The sequence below is a fragment of the Lampris incognitus genome, chromosome 1 (genome assembly GCF_029633865.1).
Source record: "Lampris incognitus isolate fLamInc1 chromosome 1, fLamInc1.hap2, whole genome shotgun sequence".
Lineage (NCBI taxonomy): Eukaryota > Metazoa > Chordata > Actinopteri > Lampriformes > Lampridae > Lampris > Lampris incognitus.
Window position 1 is genome coordinate 26,410,449 of NC_079211.1, and position 19,749 is coordinate 26,430,197.

Genomic DNA, 19,749 nt, shown 5'->3' on the forward strand with positions numbered 1-19,749 from the left:
AAAAAAATAGGTTTGCAGGTACTGACTATCAATTAATTGTGCTTGACGTTTGAATTATCAATTGTTTGTGATTGGCATTTGAATTCTACTCTATTCTTAAGTAGTTGTAGTGTTCTTAAATGAGACAACACTCTAAAACAGTCGTTAAAATTAACTATATGTGTTGCTAGTGCATCAGACAACATACCATCCTTTACATGATTTGAGAGTGGACGGGACGTTAGATTACAATTAATACCCTGCCGGGTGCTGTCTATGGTCCTGAAACCAACTTTTGTTTTGTTGAGCCAAGACAGGCAAAACAAAAGGCCCAAAATGAACATGATAATTAACCGTAACCGAAGTGAACATATAAATATAACTTTTAACTGACCTCTACAGGAGAGTCTGGCTCATCCAGGATGTTCTTTTCATTCTGGATCCGCTGCATCGTCCCTGTACAACTGGGGTCCATTATCAGCACGTTCTGACTACCGGCTCTGCCGAACTTACAGTCACTCTTTCTGGAGTCAGTCGTCCTGCACACCTCGTAATTGTACACGTGTTGGAGAGTCCCTGTCCCCAAAGTGTCTGAGTAACGTGGTGGATAATAGGGAATCACCGGCAGATTGGAATGATAGAGGACGCGAGACTGTCTCCATCTGTATATCTTCACTGATATGATGACCACTAAGCAGGTGATGAAGAGAAAGGACACTACAGCCAAAGCCAAGACTAAGTAAAAAGTCAGGTTGTCGTTGTACTCCTTGTCGTGCGTAAAGTCCGTGAACTCCGAGAGCACTTCAGGGAAGCTGTCCGCCACCGCCACGTTAACATTGACTGTAGCTGAACGAGAGGGCTGCCCGTTGTCCTCCACTACAACAGTCAGCCTTTGTTTCACAGCATCTTTATCAGTGACTTGGCGGATAGTCCTTATTTCCCCATTCTGTAAGCCCACTTCAAACAGCGCCCTGTCTGTGGCTTTCTGCAGCTTATAGGAGAGCCAGGCATTCTGTCCAGAGTCCACATCAACAGCCACCACTTTAGTCACCAGATAGCCCACATCTGCTGAACGAGGCACCATTTCAGCCACCACAGAGCTGCTGGTCTGGACTGGGTACAGAACCTGAGGGGCGTTGTCGTTCTGGTCCTGGATCATTATTTTCACAGTCACGTTACTACTGAGTGGAGGAGAGCCTCCATCTTGCGCTTTAACAACTACCTGCAGTTGTTTAATTTGTTCATAATCAAATGAGCGCACTGCATGCAAAACTCCAGTTTCAGAGTTTATAGTTATGAAATTAGAAACTGGAGTACCACTGACCTGCGTTTCCTCTAGGGAATATGATATTCTTGCGTTTTGATTCGAGTCAGAGTCATGTGCGCTGATACTTAATATGGATGTTCCAGGGGCATTGTTCTCCATAACGTAGGCAGCATATTTGAGTGCTTCAAATAATGGAGCATTGTCATTTACATCAGATATTCTCAGGTGTAATGTTCTGGAAGTTGAAAGCGGGGGGGACCCCATATCAACAGCCTTTATGGTTATGTTATATTCTGGGGCAGTCTCTCTATCAAACTGTTGATCGGAGATCAAATTATGATAGTTAGGCAATGAAGACTGGATTTTAAACGGGAGCGTACCATCTATTGTACATGAAATCTGTCCATTCCTTTCTGAGTCAATGTCTTTGACATTAATAACAGCTATAGTTGTGCCAAGAGGAGCATCCTCGGATACGGGGTCAGAGAAGGACATGATACTTATAACTGGAGCATTGTCATTGACGTCAGTAACGTCAATTACGACTTTACTGGTCCCTATTAAGCCCCCCTGATCCTTCGCCTCTACCCTTACCTCATATTTTCTTTGTTTCTCAAAATCCATGACCTGGGAAACTGAAATGACACCTGTGTTTTCATCAATAGTGAACATGTCAACTGAATGGCCTCTTATTTTGGAAAAGCTAAATGTTATTTGCCCGTTTGAACCACTGTCTGCGTCACTGGCGTTAACTGTTGCAATATGAGTGCCTTTTGGTGCATTTTCTTTAACAGTAGCTTTATATATTGACTGGTTGAACACAGGAGCATTGTCGTTTACATCTAAAACAGTGATTTCTATGTTTACTGAACCTGATTTTGGTGGGATGCCACCGTCGACTGCTGTGAGTTTTAGTGAGAGACTGGGGTGCATCTCTCTGTCCAAAGGCCTCTGAAGCACCAACTCAGCGTATTTGCCGCCGTCTGGGTTTGCATGTTGCTTGACAATGAAATGATGGTTTGGAGACAGGTTGTAATTTTGCAGGGCGTTAAGTCCAACGTCGGGATCGTATGCGCTTTCAAGAGGAAATTGGGCTCCAATCGTCGCCGATTCACTCATTTCAAAGTGAATGTCTTTATTCGTGAAGAAAGGAGCGTGGTCATTTATATCCAGTATTTCCACCGTCACACGATGAAGCTCGATCGGGTTTTCTAAAATCACCTCAAAGCTGAAGCTGCACGGTGTGACGTCACCGCAGAGCTGCTCTCTGTCTATTCTCTCGTTCACGACTAGAATCCCTTTGTCCGCATTCAGCTCGGCGTACTGAACGCTGTCCCCCGTCACGATACGGGCCCGGCCAGATCGGAGCCGTTTCAGGTCCAGTCCCAAGTCTTGCGCTACGTTACCGATAAGAGAGCCCTTTTTCATCTCCTCCGAAATAGAATAACGAATCTGACCGGTGACTACATCGACCAAGCAAAAGAGGAAGAGCAGAAGTCCAGCTTGCCTTCGCACTCCACAACAAAATCCCCGTCTTACGCAGCTGACGGCGAGATAGCCTTGAATCGCCATTACGAGAAGAGGTCCTTTAATTTCCCGTATGGGTGCAAAAACCCGACAGCAGATTCTCACCGTAATATATCACACATCTGTTTCAGTTATCAATCACGGAGTTAATCCTTGTTTATCAACCGATGTGGGACAGAAGGTTTTCTTCCCCGTGTCGTCCTCACGTGAAGCACGGAAGGTCTGTGGTAATACTGGGCTAGGCAGGAAGACTACAAACCACATGCTGACTTGTTTTACACTGACCAACAGCGTCGCTTAGAGTCCAAAAAGGGAAAAGAAAATCGTCTTACAGGGAAAAAAATAGGTTTGCAGGTACTGACTATCAATTAATTGTGCTTGACGTTTGAATTATCAATTGTTTGTGATTGGCATTTGAATTCTACTCTATTCTTAAGTAGTTGTAGTGTTCTTAAATGAGACAACACTCTAAAACAGTCGTTAAAATGAACTATATGTGTTGCTAGTGCATCAGACAATATACCATCCTTTACATGATTTGAGATTGGACGGGACGTTAGATTACAATGAATACCCTGCCGGGTGCTGTCTATGGTCCTGAAACCAACTTTTGTTTTGTTGAGCCAAGACAGGCAAAACAAAAGGCCCAAATTGAACAAGATAATTAACTGTAACCGAAGTGAACATATAAATATAACTTTTAACTGACCTCTACAGGAGAGTCTGGCTCATCCAGGATGTTCTTTTCATTCTGGATCCGCTGCATCGTCCCTGTACAACTGGGGTCCATTATCAGCACGTTCTGACTACCGGCTCTGCCGAACTTACAGTCACTCTTTCTGGAGTCAGTCGTCCTGCACACCTCGTAATTGTACACGTGTTGGAGAGTCCCTGTCCCCAAAGTGTCTGAGTAACGTGGTGGATAATAGGGAATCACCGGCAGACTGGAATGATAGAGGATGCGAGACTGTCTCCATCTGTATATCTTCACTGATATGATGACCACTAAGCAGGTGATGAAGAGAAAGGACACTACAGCCAAAGCCAAGACTAAGTAAAAAGTCAGGTTGTCATTGTACTCCTTGTCGTGCGTAAAGTCAGTGAACTCCGAGAGCACTTCAGGGAAGCTGTCCGCCACCGCCACGTTAACATTGACTGTAGCTGAACGAGAGGGCTGCCCGTTGTCCTCCACTACAACAGTCAGCCTTTGTTTCACAGCATCTTTATCAGTGACTTGGCGGATAGTCCTTATTTCCCCATTCTGTAAGCCCACTTCAAACAGCGCCCTGTCTGTGGCTTTCTGCAGCTTATAGGAGAGCCAGGCATTCTGTCCAGAGTCCACATCAACAGCCACCACTTTAGTCACCAGATAGCCCACATCTGCTGAACGAGGCACCATTTCAGCCACCACAGAGCTGCTGGTCTGGACTGGGTACAGCACCTGAGGGGCGTTGTCGTTCTGGTCCTGGATCATTATGTTCACGGTTACGTTGCTACTGAGTGGAGGAGAGCCTCCATCCTGCGCTTTAACAACTACCTGGATTTGTTTAATTTGTTCATAATCAAATGAGCGCACCGCGTTTAAAACTCCAGTCTGAGAGTTTATGGATAGTAACGTGGAGACTGGACTACCATTAAGCTGCGTGTCCTCGAGGAGATACGAGATCCTGGCGTTTTGATGCCAGTCAGAGTCGTGCGCGCTGACAGTGAATATTGAAATGCCGGGAGCGTTATTTTCCGTCATGTATGCATGGTAGATGTTGTTATCAAATACTGGGGCGTTGTCATTTACGTCAGATATTTTAAGGTGTAATTTCATTGTATTGGAGAGAGGAGGCAAACCCGAATCTGTAGCAGTTACAGTGATGTTGTATTCTGGTATGTTTTCACGGTCGAAAGCTATATCTGAAACTAACGTGTAGTAACTAGTCAGTGACGACTTGATTTTGAACGGATATGTCGTGTCTATAGAGCAGGTTATCTGCCCATTTCTCTCCGAGTCTGCATCTTTGACGTTGATGACGGCGATAGTTGAACCTATCGGAGCGTCTTCAGACACCAGGCTCGAGAACGACATGACGTTTATTACCGGGGCATTATCATTGACGTCAACAACATCGATCATGACTTTACCGAGGTCCGTCAGACCTCCCTGGTCTTTAGCCTCGACTCTTATTTCGTATTTTTTGTCTTTTTCGAAATCTATTTGCCCGGCGACGGTTATTTTACCAGTTGTCTTATCGATATCAAATACATCCTCCAGGTTTCCTTTCAAGTTAGAAAACGCGTAAGTGACCAAACCGTTAGAGCCACTGTCAGCGTCGGTAGCATTCACTGTTGTAATGTAGGTGCCCATGGGGGCGTTTTCTACGACAGTAGCCCTGTACACTGCCTGGTTAAAAACAGGAGCATTATCATTGGCATCTAAAACGGCGATCTCTATGTTTACTGTACCTGATCTCTGCGGATGTCCACCATCCGTGGCGATCAGCTTCAGGGAGAGAAACGGCTGCCTCTCTCTGTCTAACTGTTTTTGCAGGATCATTTCTGCAAACTTACTACCGTCGGGGTTTGCGTGTTGTTTCAGGACGAAAACGTCGCTCGGGCTTAATACATAATTCTGCAGCCCATTATCTCCTACGTCCGGGTCCTCTGCGCTTTCCAAAACGAACCGAGACCCGGTTATGGCGGACTCGCTAATTTCCATTTTCATGTGGTTCGTTTTAAACACGGGCGCGTGGTCATTAACGTCAACGATTTCTACCGTTACGCGATGCAACTCGATGGGGTTTTCTAAGATAATTTCGAAGCTGAAGCTGCACGGCGTGACGTCACCGCAGAGCCGCTCTCTGTCTATTCTCTCGTTCACGACTAGGATCCCTTTGTCCGTATTCAGCCCGGCGTACTGAACGCTGTCCCCCGGCACGATCCGGGCCCGGCCAGATCGGAGCCTCTGCAGGTCTATTCCCAAGTCTTGTGCTACGTTACCGATAAGAGAGCCCTTCTTCATCTCCTCGGGGATAGAATACCGAATCTGGCACCGGACAACTGGACCGAGGATTAGTAGAAACATAAGCAATCCTTTCTGCCACCGCAGGCCCGAACAAAAACGCCATTTCAAACGTAGAAGCCGTCCGTTTGCATTCATATTGTAAAAATGGCTTTAGGAATAGGCAATCTGCACGACCAGATATCCTTGCGGCAAAATACTGACATAAAAGGTATCAAAAACAACTGCAGCCAATGAAATCCACAGTGTTATATGCGTGTAACTTCCTCTAGCGCCTCGTCGTATGTACTACAGCTCATTCAGATTCATGAGGGGCGTTGTTTTGTGACTCATAACAGACACAATTTTGTTTTACTGACCAACAGCGTCCCTCACAGTCTGAAATGGGTATATATGTACTGCACCATAACATGCTCTTGGTGTCAACTTCCACTAATACAGTCACTCTTTAGGCTACTAAAATAACCAGAAAGTGAGCCCGCTTCTTAATTCATCACACTTGAAGAGGAAACTGGAGCGGCTTTGTCACTAAAGCCTTCATCATAATAACTTGAGACCTTCCCCCCCTGTCAACTCACTGTGTATGAAACGCACTTTCAACTGGGCAGCTAAAATAAACAGTGACCCCTCTCTCCCAGCCCACCACCTCTTCCAACTTCTCCCCTTTGGGAGGTGCTAAACTCCATATCAACCAAAACCACTCGATTCAAAAGCAGCTTCTATCCTACAGCAGTGAGAACACTTAACATCCCTTGCTAGCCCCCCTTGCTACAAGACCCCATATACTGACCTGGATGCACTGTATGACCTAGACTGAACTCAGTCTGGACTTGTTTGCACTGGTCCATCAATCATTGTACTCTGCTTGTTGGGCTACTTGATATGCTGGGGAACTGAACTGTACATATCATAAATATTCACTTTACATATTCTCCCATCCATGTGTTTCCTTGTTGTGTGTGTTGTTGTTGTAATGGTTTATGGTACTGCTTGTTCTTCTGTCTGTCTTTTTGCACTGGAGCTGTGCTACCATTCTGTACCAAAATAATTACCTCCAACATTGTTGCGTAGCAATAACAATGGTATAGCGGGAATTTAATACTATACATGTTCCCCTCATGGTTTATAGGAAATTAGGAAGCTTCACATTATGTTGCTGTCCACTTAACTGGTGCTGAAATGGACCGAACTGCGTTACGTAAGAGGCATTTTCTCAACTCCATTCACATCATGCAATATTTCATCACGCATTAATGAATTAAACGAACAAGCCAATAAGAAATTAAAATAATAAATAAAAAAATAGATAAATTCACTGCCATGGCTGACAAACCGAGTGTTACACGATTACCATTTTGCTATAAAAAAACTGCAAAAACGACTAAATTACTATTTCATATCAATCCAAATAACTAACCTCTACAGGAGAGTCTGGCTCATCCAGGATGTTCTTTTCATTCTGGATCCACTGCATCGTCCCTGTACAACTGGGGTCCATTATCAGCACGTTCTGACTACCGGCTCTGCCAAACTTACAGTCACTCTTTCTGGAGTCAGTCGTCCTGCACACCTCGTAATTGTACACGTGTTGGAGAGTCCCTGTCCCCAAAGTGTCTGAGTAACGTGGTGGATAATAGGGAATCACCGGCAGACTGGAATGATAGAGGATGCGAGACTGTCTCCATCTGTATATCTTCACTGATATGATGACCACTAAACAGGTGATGAAGAGAAAGGACACTACAGCCAAAGCCAAGACTAAGTAAAAAGTCAGGTTGTCATTGTACTCCTTGTCGTGCGTAAAGTCAGTGAACTCCGAGAGCACTTCAGGGAAGCTGTCCGCCACCGCCACGTTAACATTGACTGTAGCTGAACGAGAGGGCTGCCCGTTGTCCTCCACTACAACAGTCAGCCTTTGTTTCACAGCATCTTTATCAGTGACTTGGCGGATAGTTCTTATTTCCCCATTCTGTAAGCCCACTTCAAACAGCGCCCTGTCTGTGGCTTTCTGCAGCTTATAGGAGAGCCAGGCATTCTGTCCAGAGTCCACATCAACAGCCACCACTTTAGTCACCAGATAGCCCACATCTGCTGAACGAGGCACCATTTCAGCCACCACAGAGCTGCTGGTCTGGACTGGGTACAGAACCTGAGGGGCGTTGTCGTTCTGGTCCTGGATCGTTATTTTCACAGTCACGTTACTACTGAGTGGAGGAGAGCCTCCATCCTGCGCTTTAACAACGAAAGCCAGTTTCTGGATCTGCTCATAATCGAAGGAGCGTACTGCATGGATGACTCCGCTCTGTGCGTTAACAGAAACATATTCTGAAGCCGGAGATCCGTCAATATCTGAGTTCTCCAGAACATAAGAAATACGGGCATTCTGATTCTCATCGGGGTCTTTAGCCATTACACTCACTACAGAGACACCTGGGGAGTTATTCTCTGCGACAAAGGCATCGTAAACCCCCTGCAGAAATACTGGGGCATTATCGTTGACGTCAGAAACCTTTAGATGAAAAGTTTTCTTACTTGACATTGGCGGCGAACCTGCGTCCGTGGCAACTACAGTGACGTTATATTCAGAAACAGTTTCACGATCTAACACAGCGTCAGTTACTAATGTATAATAATTTTTCAAGTTTGATTTAATCTTGAAAGGTGCGTTTTTGTCTATCGCACAAGACACTTGGCCGTTATCGCCTGCGTCCATGTCTTTAACATTAACTATGCCAATTGTTGTGCCCAGCGGAGCGCTCTCTGACACGGGGCTGGTGAACGACGTGACGCTTATGATGGGGACATTATCGTTAACGTCAATGACGTCAATGATAACTTTGCTAGAATCAGACAAACCTCCTTGATCCTTTGCATCGATTCTGAGCTCATATTTCTTGTCTTTTTCGAAATCGATCGGGCCCGAAACTGACAATACGCCAGTGCTTTCATCTATTGATAATAAATCAGCCACGTTGCTCTTTAGGTTTGAAAGTGAATAGGTGATGAATCCATTTGATCCGCTGTCTGCATCCGTAGCATTAACAGTGATAATATTCGTCCCCTTTTGTGCGTTTTCCATCACTGTAGCTCTGTACACGGACTGGTTGAAAACAGGCGCATTATCGTTTACATCTAAAACAGTGACGCCTATATTTACTGTGCCAGATCTCTGCGGAGCTCCGCCGTCCACTGCTATCAGCTTTAAAGACAAGCGGGGGCGCTCCTCTCTGTCCAGCGATCTCCGCAGAACCATTTCAACGTACTTACTCCCGTCCGGATTCGCGTGCTGTTTCAAAACGAAATGATCATTGCTAGATAACACGTAGTCCTGAAGACCGTTCACGCCAACATCTGGATCCTCTGCGTTGTCCAGCACGAACCGCGCACCGAGATTTGCGGACTCGCTTATGTCCAACTCAATATGTGTCGTCTTAAACAGTGGCGGGTGATCGTTGACGTCTAACACTTCGACCGTTATCTGATGGAGCTCCATGGGGTTTTCTGAGATGATTTCGAAGCTGAAGCTGCACGGCGTGACGTCACCGCAGAGCTGCTCCCTGTCTATTCTCTCCTTCACGACTAGAATCCCTTTGTCCTTATTCAGCTCGACGTACTGAATGCTGCCCCCCGTCACGATACGGGCCCGGCCAGATCGGAGCCTCTGCAGATCTAGTCCTAAATCCTGTGCCACGTTACCAACAAGTGAACCCCTTTTCATCTCCTCTGGTATAGAATACCTGAATTGAGCGGTGACGACGTGAAAGAGGTACAAAAGAAACCAAAGCGTAAGTCTCGAAGGTTCACAGCAGCAACGCCATTTCTTGCAGGGCAGTTGTGCAGTCGCCATGTTAAAAACAACGCCGAATAATCCGTCAACAAACAATCAAATTAACCTGTCCGAATTTCTTAATCTAAATTTGAGTCCTCTCCTTGTCCAAAGAGTAAAGTAGTCTGTGAAAAGACAGAAAATGTCCCGTTGAAACGACACGTCCTATATACGCTCCTGCAGTCGACGTATAATACTGAGCCAAAGAAAGGACTCTCTGGGTTGAGCACTCTGGGTTGAGATCGTTTCACTGGCCAACAGCGTCCCTTAGAGTTCAAAACGTGAAACGTCATAGAAGTCAAAATATAATGTCTCACCAGGGGAGATAAACACGACAGAACGTGTTTATAACACAACACACACACACACACACATACATACACACACACACACACACACACACACACACACACACACACACACACACGTTGCATGTGTGTATTTTGGAAGCTGGACTTCAGTGAAAATAATGCCACCCCCCCATACACACACACACACACACACACACACACACACACACACACACACACACACACACACACACATACTTCGCATGTGATGCATTTTTCGAGCAACATGAACTTCAGTGCAAATCGATGCTAAAATCCCTGCTGCTGACATCGAATAAAAAGTTTGGATAGAAATTCCATGGATTCAATATGCTAACTATCCTGACCTTAAGATAAACAAACCCGAATGCTCAACGTGAGATGAAATTCTATTAAGCACAGCTAAGGAACATATGGTAGGTAATTCAGAACCAGATGAAGCACATGACATTGAAAGCAGGGTAAACTCGGTACAAAACACACAGCAGGACATAAACACTGTCAGTGAAATATAAGCTGGTCACCGCTTGGTTCTGAAATAAAACGGCACTCACACGGCCTCATAGGTTGATATTCATATTGTCAAGACGTGCAGCATTCAAATGTGTTATGTTTTGACACTTGCATAACATTTTTCAAACACTGGCCCGTTGAACTAACCTCTACAGGAGAGTCTGGCTCATCCAGGATGTTCTTTTCATTCTGGATCCGCTGCATCGTCCCTGTACAACTGGGGTCCATTATCAGCACGTTCTGACTACCGGCTCTGCCGAACTTACAGTCACTCTTTCTGGAGTCAGTCGTCCTGCACACCTCGTAATTGTACACGTGCTGGAGAGTCCCTGTCCCCAAAGTGTCTGAGTAACGTGGTGGATAATAGGGAATCGCCGGCAGACTGGAATGATAGAGGATGCGAGACTGTCTCCATCTGTATATCTTCACTGATATGATGACCACTAAACAGGTGATGAAGAGAAAGGACACTACAGCCAAAGCCAAGACTAAGTAAAAAGTCAGGTTGTCATTGTACTCCTTGTCGTGCGTAAAGTCAGTGAACTCCGAGAGCACTTCAGGGAAGCTGTCCGCCACCGCCACGTTAACATTGACTGTAGCTGAACGAGAGGGCTGCCCGTTGTCCTCCACTACAACAGTCAGCCTTTGTTTCACAGCATCTTTATCAGTGACTTGGCGGATAGTCCTTATTTCCCCATTCTGTAAGCCCACTTCAAACAGCGCCCTGTCTGTGGCTTTCTGCAGCTTATAGGAGAGCCAGGCATTCTGTCCAGAGTCCACATCAACAGCCACCACTTTAGTCACCAGATAGCCCACATCTGCTGAACGAGACACCATTTCAGCCACCACAGAGCTGCTGGTCTGGACTGGGTACAGAACCTGAGGGGCGTTGTCGTTCTGGTCCTGGATCATTATGTTCACAGTCACGTTACTACTGAGTGGAGGAGAGCCTCCATCCTGCGCTTTAACAACGAAAGCCAGTTTCTGGATCTGCTCATAATCGAAGGAGCGTACTGCGTGGATAACTCCGCTCTGTGCGTTAACAGAAACATATTCTGAAGCCGGAGATCCGTCAATATCTGAGTTCTCCAGAACATAAGAAATACGGGCATTCTGATTCTCATCGGGGTCTTTAGCCATTACACTCAGTACAGAGACACCTGGGGAGTTATTCTCTGCAACAAAGGCATCGTAAACCCCCTGCAGAAATGCTGGGGCATTATCATTAACATCGGAGACCTTAAGATGAAAGGTTTTCTTACTTGATAGTGGAGGCGATCCTCCGTCTATGGCAACTACAGTGATGTTATATTCAGAAACAGCTTCACGATCTAACACAGCATCAGTTACCAACGTGTAATAATTCCTTAAATTCGATTTAATCTTGAAAGGTGAGTTTTTGTCTATTGCACACGTCACCTGTCCGTTATCACCAGAATCCGAGTCTTTAACATTTATTATTCCAACTGTTGTTCCAGGAGGGGAGTCCTCCGACACGGGACTGGTGAATGACATGACATTTATGACAGGCGCGTTATCATTCACGTCAATCACGTCAACTATCACCTTACTAGAATCTGTTAAAGCTCCCTGGTCTGTGGCGTCGACGCGTATTTCATATTTTCTTTCCTTCTCATAGTCAACCTGCCCTGACAGAGATATCGTACCTGTCGTCTTGTCAATCTGAAACAACGTAGCCACGTTGCCCTGCATTGAGGACAGAGAATAATAAATCAGACCGTATGATCCGCTGTCCGCATCACTGGCGTTCACGGTGGTGATATAGGTCCCCTTTGCTGCGCTTTCCAACACGCTGGCCTTGTAGATCGACTGGTTAAAAACAGGTGCGTTGTCATTAGCATCCAGGACAGTGATGTCTATATTGATGGTGCCAGATCTCTGTGGAGATCCTCCGTCCACCGCGATCAGCTTGAGAGACAGACTCGGGTGCTCCTCTCTATCTAACGCCTTCTGAAGCAACATCTCGGCATATTTCTCACCGTCAAGATTCGAGTGCTGTTTCAAAACAAAGTGGACATTTTGGGATAAAGTGTAGTCCTGCAGACCGTTCACTCCCACATCGGGGTCATTCGCTGTCGGTAATACAAACCGTGCGCCCGGGAGCGCAGCTTCCCCTATCGTCAGCGTCATATCATGCTGCTGAAAAGCAGGCGAATTATCGTTCACGTCCAAAACCTCAACTGTGATGTGATGCAGCTCCATCGGGTTCTCTAAAATCATCTCCAGGGCGAAACTACAGGGCGTGATGTCGCCACAAAGCCGCTCTCTGTCTATTCTCTCGTTCACCACCAGAATCCCTTTGTCTGCCCTCAGCTCGGTGTACTGTGTGGATTCTCCCGTCACGATGCGGGCCCGGCCGGATCGGAGCCTCCGCAGGTCTATTCCCAAGTCTTGTGCTACGTTACCGATAAGAGAGCCCTTCTTCATCTCCTCTGGGATGGAATACCGAATCTGGCACCGGACCGGTGGACTGAGGATTAGCAGAAAAACAAGCAATCCGTTTTGCCATCGCAGGCTCGAAAGAAAACGCCATTTCCGGTGCAGAAGCCGCCCATTCGCATTCATATTGTAAAAATGCCTTTAGGTATAGACGACCTGCACTACCAGATATCCTCGCGGCAATATACTGAAACACTATGCATCAGAAACAACTGTACGCAATAAAATCCACAACGGCCTCTGCGTGCAAATTCATCTAGCGTCTCGTCATACGTAGTTCATCTCATTTAGATTCATGAGGGGAGGGTATTCTGTGACTCATAACAGACACTTTTTTTACTGACCAACAGCGTCCCTTAGAGTCTGAAATGGGTTATGCACTGCACCATAACGTCCGCCTGCTGTCAACTTCCACTGATACAACCACTCTTTAGCCTATGAAAATAACCTGAAAGTGAGCCTGCTTCACACTTCATTTGCATAATGATGTGTAATATTATGCAATTATTCCCTTCATAATGTATAGCAAATATGTTTTACTACGGAGTTTCTTTTCAGTTAACACCACACACCATTTTCGTAACACATCCTTTACAATTTGTAATACAAACAGTTGCACCCAACCAAAAAAGGGGACTGAAGCTTCATATTATGTCGCTGTCCACTTAACTGGTGCTGAAATGGACCGAACAGCGTTACGTAAGCTTCATTTCCTAAACTACATTCATACCATGCAATGTGCAATCACTCATTAATGAATAATAACAAACAAACGGCCATCGATGACAAGTCGACTGTTACACGCTCATATTTTTTTCTCAAAAAAAAACAAAACTGTAAAAACGATTAAATTACCATTTCATATCAATCCAAAGAACTCACCTCTACAGGAGAGTCTGGCTCATCCAGGATGTTCTTTTCATTCTGGATCCGCTGCATCGTTCCTGTACAACTGGGGTCCATTATCAGCACGTTCTGACTACCGGCTCTGCCGAACTTACAGTCACTCTTTCTGGAGTCAGTCGTCCTGCACACCTCGTAATTGTACACGTGCTGGAGAGTCCCTGTCCCCAAAGTGTCTGAGTAACGTGGTGGATAATAGGGAATCACCGGCAGACTGGAATGATAGAGGATGCGAGACTGTCTCCATCTGTATATCTTCACTGATATGATGACCACTAAACAGGTGATGAAGAGAAAGGACACTACAGCCAAAGCCAAGACTAAGTAAAAAGTCAGGTTGTCATTGTACTCCTTGTCGTGCGTAAAGTCAGTGAACTCCGAGAGCACTTCAGGGAAGCTGTCCGCCACCGCCACGTTAACATTGACTGTAGCTGAACGAGAGGGCTGCCCATTGTCCTCCACTACAACAGTCAGCCTTTGTTTCACAGCATCTTTATCAGTGACTTGGCGGATAGTCCTTATTTCCCCATTCTGTAAGCCCACTTCAAACAGCGCCCTGTCTGTGGCTTTCTGCAGCTTATAGGAGAGCCAGGCATTCTGTCCAGAGTCCACATCAACAGCCACCACTTTAGTCACCAGATAGCCCACATCTGCTGAACGAGGCACCATTTCAGCCACCAGAGAGCTGCTGGTCTGGACTGGGTACAGAACCTGAGGGGCGTTATCGTTCTGGTCCTGGATCGTTATTTTCACAGTCACGTTACTACTGAGTGGAGGAGAGCCTCCATCCTGCGCTTTAACAACTACCTGCAGTTGTTTAATTTGTTCATAATCAAAAGAGCGCACTGCATGTAAAACTCCCGTTTCAGAGTTTATGGATATATAAGAAGAAACCGGACTACCACCGATCTGTGTGTCCTCCAGTAAGTATGAAATCCTAGCGTTTTGATTCCAGTCAGAGTCTTGTGCGCTGACTTTAAATATGGACATGCCCGGGGTATTGTTCTCTGTGACGTATGCAGATAAGATACTTTTATGAAACAATGGAAAATTATCATTTACGTCAGATATTTTAAGGTGTAAAGTTACTGTGCTAGAGAGGGGAGGAGACCCTGAGTCAGTCGCTTTTATAGTAATGTTATACTCCGGTATAGTTTCCCTGTCAAACGCTGCATGGGTAATAAGATTATAATAATTTGTCAAAGACATTTTGATCTTAAACGGAAGATTGTTGTCTATAGAACACGTTATCTGCCCATTCCGCTCAGAGTCCGCATCTTTAACGTTAATGACAGCTATCGTGCTGCCTATGGGAGCGTCCTCAGACACGGGGCTGGAGAAAGACATCACGCTTATAACTGGGACGTTATCATTCACGTCAATGACGTCAATCATGACTTGACTTGTGTCCGTAAATCCGCCCTGATCTTTAGCTTCAACTCTGATTTCGTATTTCTTATCTTTTTCAAAGTCTATCTGGCCTGCAACGGATATCATGCCCGAGTTTTCGTCGATAACAAATATGTCCCCTATGCCTCCTCTCAGCTTTGAAAAGCCATAAGTTATATGGCCATTGGAACCACTGTCTGCGTCGGTAGCATTCACGGTGGTTATATACGTGCCAGACGATGCGTTCTCCATCACAGAAGCCCTGTACATGGTCTGATTGAATATGGGTGCGTTATCGTTAACATCCAGGACAGTGATTTCTATCTGTACCGTACCAGACCGCTGCGGATTCCCGCCGTCCACCGCCATCAGCTTTAAAGACAAGCGCGGCTGCACTTCTCTGTCTAACGGCTTCTGCAGCACCATCTCGGCGTATTTGCTGCCATCCGGATTAGCGAGCTGCTTCAACACGAAGTTTTCATTCGGCAGCAAAATGTATTTCTGCAAATCGTTTGCGCCCACGTCAAGGTCCTCGGCGCTCTCCAGCACAAACCGACCACCAATAACGGCGGATTCGCTGATCTCGAATTTCAGCTCACCGTTTTGAAACGTCGGAGCATGGTCGTTTATATCGAGGACTTCAACGATGACACGGTGAAGCTCGATGGGGTTTTCTAATATCATTTCCAAGCTGAAGCTGCACGGCGTGACGTCACCGCAGAGCTGCTCTCTGTCTATCCTCTCGTTCACCACCAGAATCCCTTTGTCCGTATTCAGCTCGGCGTAGTGAATGCCGTCCCCCGTCACGATACGGGCCCGGCCAGAACGGAGCCTTTTCAGGTCCAGTCCCAAGTCTTGGGCTATATTACCGATCACAGATCCCTTCTTCATCTCCTCGGGGATAGAATAGCGGATCTGGCCACACGTTATGTGAATGAGATATAACAGAAATAGAGCCACTTGCCTCATCATTCTGACACACAAACGCCATCTTATTCCCTGAGGTTGAGATTTCCCCACCATGGCAAGAAAACAACAATCAAATATATCTCCGGGGAAAAGAAGGAAAAACCGATAGGAATACTGCAAAACCACGAACTGCTAATTGATTAGGGATAACTGATAAGTCCAGCAGTGATTTGACTTCGGCGTGAGACTGGCTCAACCACGTTTGAAGAACAACGACTCTTCTCTCCTCTTAGTGCAACGATCAGGGAGGGGACTCCACTGACTGAATAAACTGACAACATATTGCATTGCTTGACCAACAGCGTCCCTTAGAGTCCACTCTAGACATTGAAAATATAAAAAAAGATACTGGTGTGATTTATTGCATGTCAGGAAAGACTCCAATGTAGATAAATGGGATATTTATATTCTGTACGTAAGCAAAAAGGGCGATCGATCGATCAATCAATCAAGTTGCATTTTATAAAGCGCTTTTCTAGCTGTAGCAGCCACTCAAAGCGCTTTATATTTCTAGTCAAATCTCAATTTGCATATGCATTGCTAAAACACCGAGACAAAAAATAACTGTGAAAAAATATATTTCATTCCATGCCAAAACTGCAAAGTAAACACACTATATCCTCAGAATTTGAGCAACGCAATGACATATACTTGTTAACCAGCTTTCTGGGACGCAGAAAACAGCAGTGGATAATGAGATTTGTCACACAAAACAAGGATTAAGATCGAAGGAATTTTCAGATCATCATCCGTGATAAACTGCCCGTTCTCTCATATACTACAATAGCCCCAGCGTGCCAAAAAAAATGCAAAGACAACATGGGTTGTTAACTCACCTCTAGAGGAGAGTCTGGTTCATCCAGGATGTTCTTTTCATTCTGGATCCGCTGCATCGTCCCTGTACAACTGGGGTCCATTATCAGCACGTTCTGACTACCGGCTCTGCCGAACTTACAGTCACTCTTTCTGGAGTCAGTCGTCCTGCACACCTCGTAATTGTATACGTGTTGGAGAGTCCCTGTCCCCAAAGTGTCTGAGTAACGTGGTGGATAATAGGGAATCACCGGCAGACTGGAATGATAGAGGATGCGAGACTGCCTCCATCTGTATATCTTCACTGATATGATGACCACTAAGCAGGTGATGAAGAGAAAGGACACTACAGCCAAAGCCAAGACTAAGTAAAAAGTCAGGTTGTCATTGTACTCCTTGTCGTGCGTAAAGTCAGTGAACTCCGAGAGCACTTCAGGGAAGCTGTCCGCCACCGCCACGTTAACATTGACTGTAGCTGAACGAGAGGGCTGCCCGTTGTCCTCCACTACAACAGTCAGCCTTTGTTTCACAGCATCTTTATCAGTGACTTGGCGGATAGTCCTTATTTCCCCATTCTGTAAGCCCACTTCAAACAGCGCCCTGTCTGTGGCTTTCTGCAGCTTATAGGAGAGCCAGGCATTCTGTCCAGAGTCCACATCAACAGCCACAACTTTAGTCACCAGATAGCCCACATCTGCTGAGCGAGGCACCATTTCAGCCACCAGAGAACTGCTGGTCTGGACTGGGTACAGAACCTGAGGGGCGTTGTCGTTCTGGTCGCGGATCATTATTTTCACAGTCACGTTACTACTGAGTGGAGGAGAGCCTCCATCCTGCGCTTTAATATAAATTTCCAACGCCTTAGTTTGCTCATAATCGAATGACCCCACTGCCCGTATGACACCACTTTCTACGTCAACAGAAATGTAAGAGGTTGTGGGATTTCCGTTAAATTGTGAATCGATGAGGAAATAAGATATTCGTGCGTTCTGTGCTGAGTCGGAGTCCTGAGCTTTCACGGCTAGCACAGAAAGCCCCGGCGAGTTATTCTCTAAAATATTGGCCTCGTAATAGTTTTTTTCAAACATCGGAGCGTTATCATTTATATCAGACACTTTGATTGTTATTGTCTTATTAGATGACAGCGGCGGTTTACCCTCATCTACAGCCGTGAAAGTGATGTTATATTCCGGAGTACGCTCCCGGTCCAGAACGCCGTCCGTGACGAGTGTGTAGTAGTTTTTCAGTGACGAGTGTATTGCAAATGGGATATTGGTGTTAATTGAACAAGCCACCCTGCCGTTATTGCCAGAGTCTGTGTCTTTGACGTTTATGATAGCCACCGTAGTTCCGCTACTAGAATCTTCAGAGATGGAACTGGAAAATGACGTCATAGTTATGATGGGTGCGTTGTCGTTAACGTCGACGACATCGATAGCCACTTTCGAGGAGGAACTATGCCCACCCTGATCCTTAGCCTGTATGCCGAGCTCGTAGTGCTTTGTTTTTTCATAATCTATATCTCCATTCACCGTAATCTGGCCTGTGTTTTCGTCTAGATTGAAAAGCTCGGCAACAGTGTTACTCACACGCATAAAATGATAAGTGACGAGTCCATACGGGCCTTCGTCGGCGTCTGTGGCGCTCACGGTTGTTACCAAGGTACCGATGGGAGCATTTTCCGAGACAGACGCTTTGAAATGTGGCTGTGAAAAAACCGGCACATTATCGTTGGCATCCAGAACGGTTATGTGTAGTCTGAGGGTGCCGGATCGCGGCGGATCTCCTCCGTCGACGGCATTCAGTATCAGCGGAAGGCTGGCCACTTTTTCTCGGTCGAGACTTGCATGCAGATATATCTCCACAAATTTACCCCCGTCGGGATTAGTGACTGTTTTGATGTTGAAAGTATCCGTGGGGTGCAAGGTGTATCCCTGCAAAGCGTTAATGCCTACATCGGGGTCTGTCGCACTTTCCTGTAGTATCTGTATCCCCGGTTGGGCCGACTCCGATATCTCCAATTTCACTTCTTTTTCATTAAAGGATGGAGCGTTATCGTTAATATCCATGATTTCCACCACGATGCTGTGTAGCTGCATTGGATTTGTCATGATCATTTCGAAGTTGAGACTGCAGGGCGACGTTTTCCCGCAAAGCTGCTCCCTGTCTATCCTTTCTCCAACGACCAGAATCCCTTTGTCTACATCCAGCACGATATACTTACTGTCGCCGTCCACGATTCGGGCACCGCCTGATTTCATTCTCTTAGCGTCAATCCCCAAATCCTCTGCCACGTTCCCGACAAAGGATCCCTTTCTCATCTCCTCCGGAAGAGAGTACCGAATCTGACCGAACGTCACCTCAGCAAGAAAAACGACGATCAAGACCTGCATGTGCCATTTTATCCAGCGTCCGCTGCTGCTCGTGGACATTTTCTGCATCCAACCCATGAAAAAAAAACAATCTTATTTCCACAGAAGGTTCACGGCGCAATAAATGTCCACTGTATTCACAATCCCGATCCAAGCTTTGAAAGCGACTTAATATGTGTAAAAATAGACCCAATGGTGTACTCGGTAGTGTTCTCTTGTGTTATAGAGAGCAAATGAGGAGCTGCTGGTGTATATGTACATATGAGACTGTGTTTCAAAGACCAACAGCGGCCCTTAGAGTGTAATATGAAAATTACGCAAATAGCTTACCGGGGTGATGGATGAGAAGGCCATTCGTTTACTCATTCTGACATAGTAGAAATGATGTTGTG

The 19,749-nt window shown here is 45.8% G+C and overlaps 7 protein-coding genes across 9 annotated transcripts in view; all 7 read right to left on the reverse strand.

The window, feature by feature from the left end:
- Positions 1-19,749, reverse strand: part of LOC130122884 (protocadherin gamma-A11-like) — a 311,235-nt gene that overhangs the window by 161,636 nt on the left and 129,850 nt on the right. The gene's annotated exons all lie outside the window — the stretch shown is intronic.
- LOC130126323 (protocadherin gamma-A3-like) lies at positions 365-2,818 on the reverse strand. The gene is made up of 2 exons (XM_056295789.1): positions 2,437-2,818; positions 365-1,149 (listed from the first exon to the last, which is right to left on the reverse strand). The coding sequence occupies exons 1-2, from the start codon at positions 2,816-2,818 to the stop codon at positions 365-367; spliced, it is 1,167 nt and encodes a 388-aa protein (XP_056151764.1).
- Positions 3,474-5,921, reverse strand: LOC130126330 (protocadherin gamma-A3-like). Its single transcript, XM_056295801.1, has one exon. It carries the CDS (start codon positions 5,919-5,921, stop codon positions 3,474-3,476), a length of 2,448 nt encoding a protein of 815 aa, XP_056151776.1.
- Positions 7,183-9,630, reverse strand: LOC130126336 (protocadherin beta-16-like). Its single transcript, XM_056295812.1, has 2 exons — positions 9,264-9,630; positions 7,183-7,976 (listed from the first exon to the last, which is right to left on the reverse strand). The coding sequence occupies exons 1-2, from the start codon at positions 9,628-9,630 to the stop codon at positions 7,183-7,185; spliced, it is 1,161 nt and encodes a 386-aa protein (XP_056151787.1).
- Positions 10,521-13,037, reverse strand: LOC130126345 (protocadherin gamma-A11-like). The gene has a single exon (XM_056295825.1). It carries the CDS (start codon positions 13,035-13,037, stop codon positions 10,521-10,523), a length of 2,517 nt encoding a protein of 838 aa, XP_056151800.1.
- Positions 13,776-16,194, reverse strand: LOC130126354 (protocadherin gamma-A8-like). The gene is made up of 3 exons (XM_056295836.1): positions 16,168-16,194; positions 15,857-16,118; positions 13,776-14,569 (listed from the first exon to the last, which is right to left on the reverse strand). The coding sequence occupies exons 1-3, from the start codon at positions 16,192-16,194 to the stop codon at positions 13,776-13,778; spliced, it is 1,083 nt and encodes a 360-aa protein (XP_056151811.1).
- On the reverse strand, positions 17,000-19,378 carry LOC130123918 (protocadherin gamma-A4-like). Its single transcript, XM_056293286.1, has one exon. It carries the CDS (start codon positions 19,376-19,378, stop codon positions 17,000-17,002), a length of 2,379 nt encoding a protein of 792 aa, XP_056149261.1.

Excerpts from the sequence above, each read along its gene's own strand:
- LOC130126323 (XM_056295789.1), bottom strand. The coding sequence starts at position 2,818 with ATGGCGATTCAAGGCTATCTCGCCGTCAGCTGCGTAAGACGGGGATTT. Across the intron at positions 1,150-2,436 it reads AAACCCGATCGAGCTTCATC|CTGTGAAAATAATGATCCAG; the intron begins GTGTGACGGTGG and ends GTAGTAACGTGA.
- LOC130126330 (XM_056295801.1), bottom strand. The coding sequence starts at position 5,921 with ATGAATGCAAACGGACGGCTTCTACGTTTGAAATGGCGTTTTTGTTCG.
- LOC130126336 (XM_056295812.1), bottom strand. The coding sequence starts at position 9,630 with ATGGCGACTGCACAACTGCCCTGCAAGAAATGGCGTTGCTGCTGTGAA. Across the intron at positions 7,977-9,263 it reads AAACCCCATGGAGCTCCATC|CTGTGAAAATAACGATCCAG; the intron begins AGATAACGGTCG and ends GTAGTAACGTGA.
- LOC130126345 (XM_056295825.1), bottom strand. The coding sequence starts at position 13,037 with ATGAATGCGAATGGGCGGCTTCTGCACCGGAAATGGCGTTTTCTTTCG.
- LOC130126354 (XM_056295836.1), bottom strand. The coding sequence starts at position 16,194 with ATGGCGTTTGTGTGTCAGAATGATGAG. Across the intron at positions 16,119-16,167 it reads TTGTGTGTCAGAATGATGAG|ATCCGCTATTCTATCCCCGA; the intron begins GCAAGTGGCTCT and ends ACGTGTGGCCAG. Across the intron at positions 14,570-15,856 it reads AAACCCCATCGAGCTTCACC|CTGTGAAAATAACGATCCAG; the intron begins GTGTCATCGTTG and ends GTAGTAACGTGA.
- LOC130123918 (XM_056293286.1), bottom strand. The coding sequence starts at position 19,378 with ATGCAGGTCTTGATCGTCGTTTTTCTTGCTGAGGTGACGTTCGGTCAG.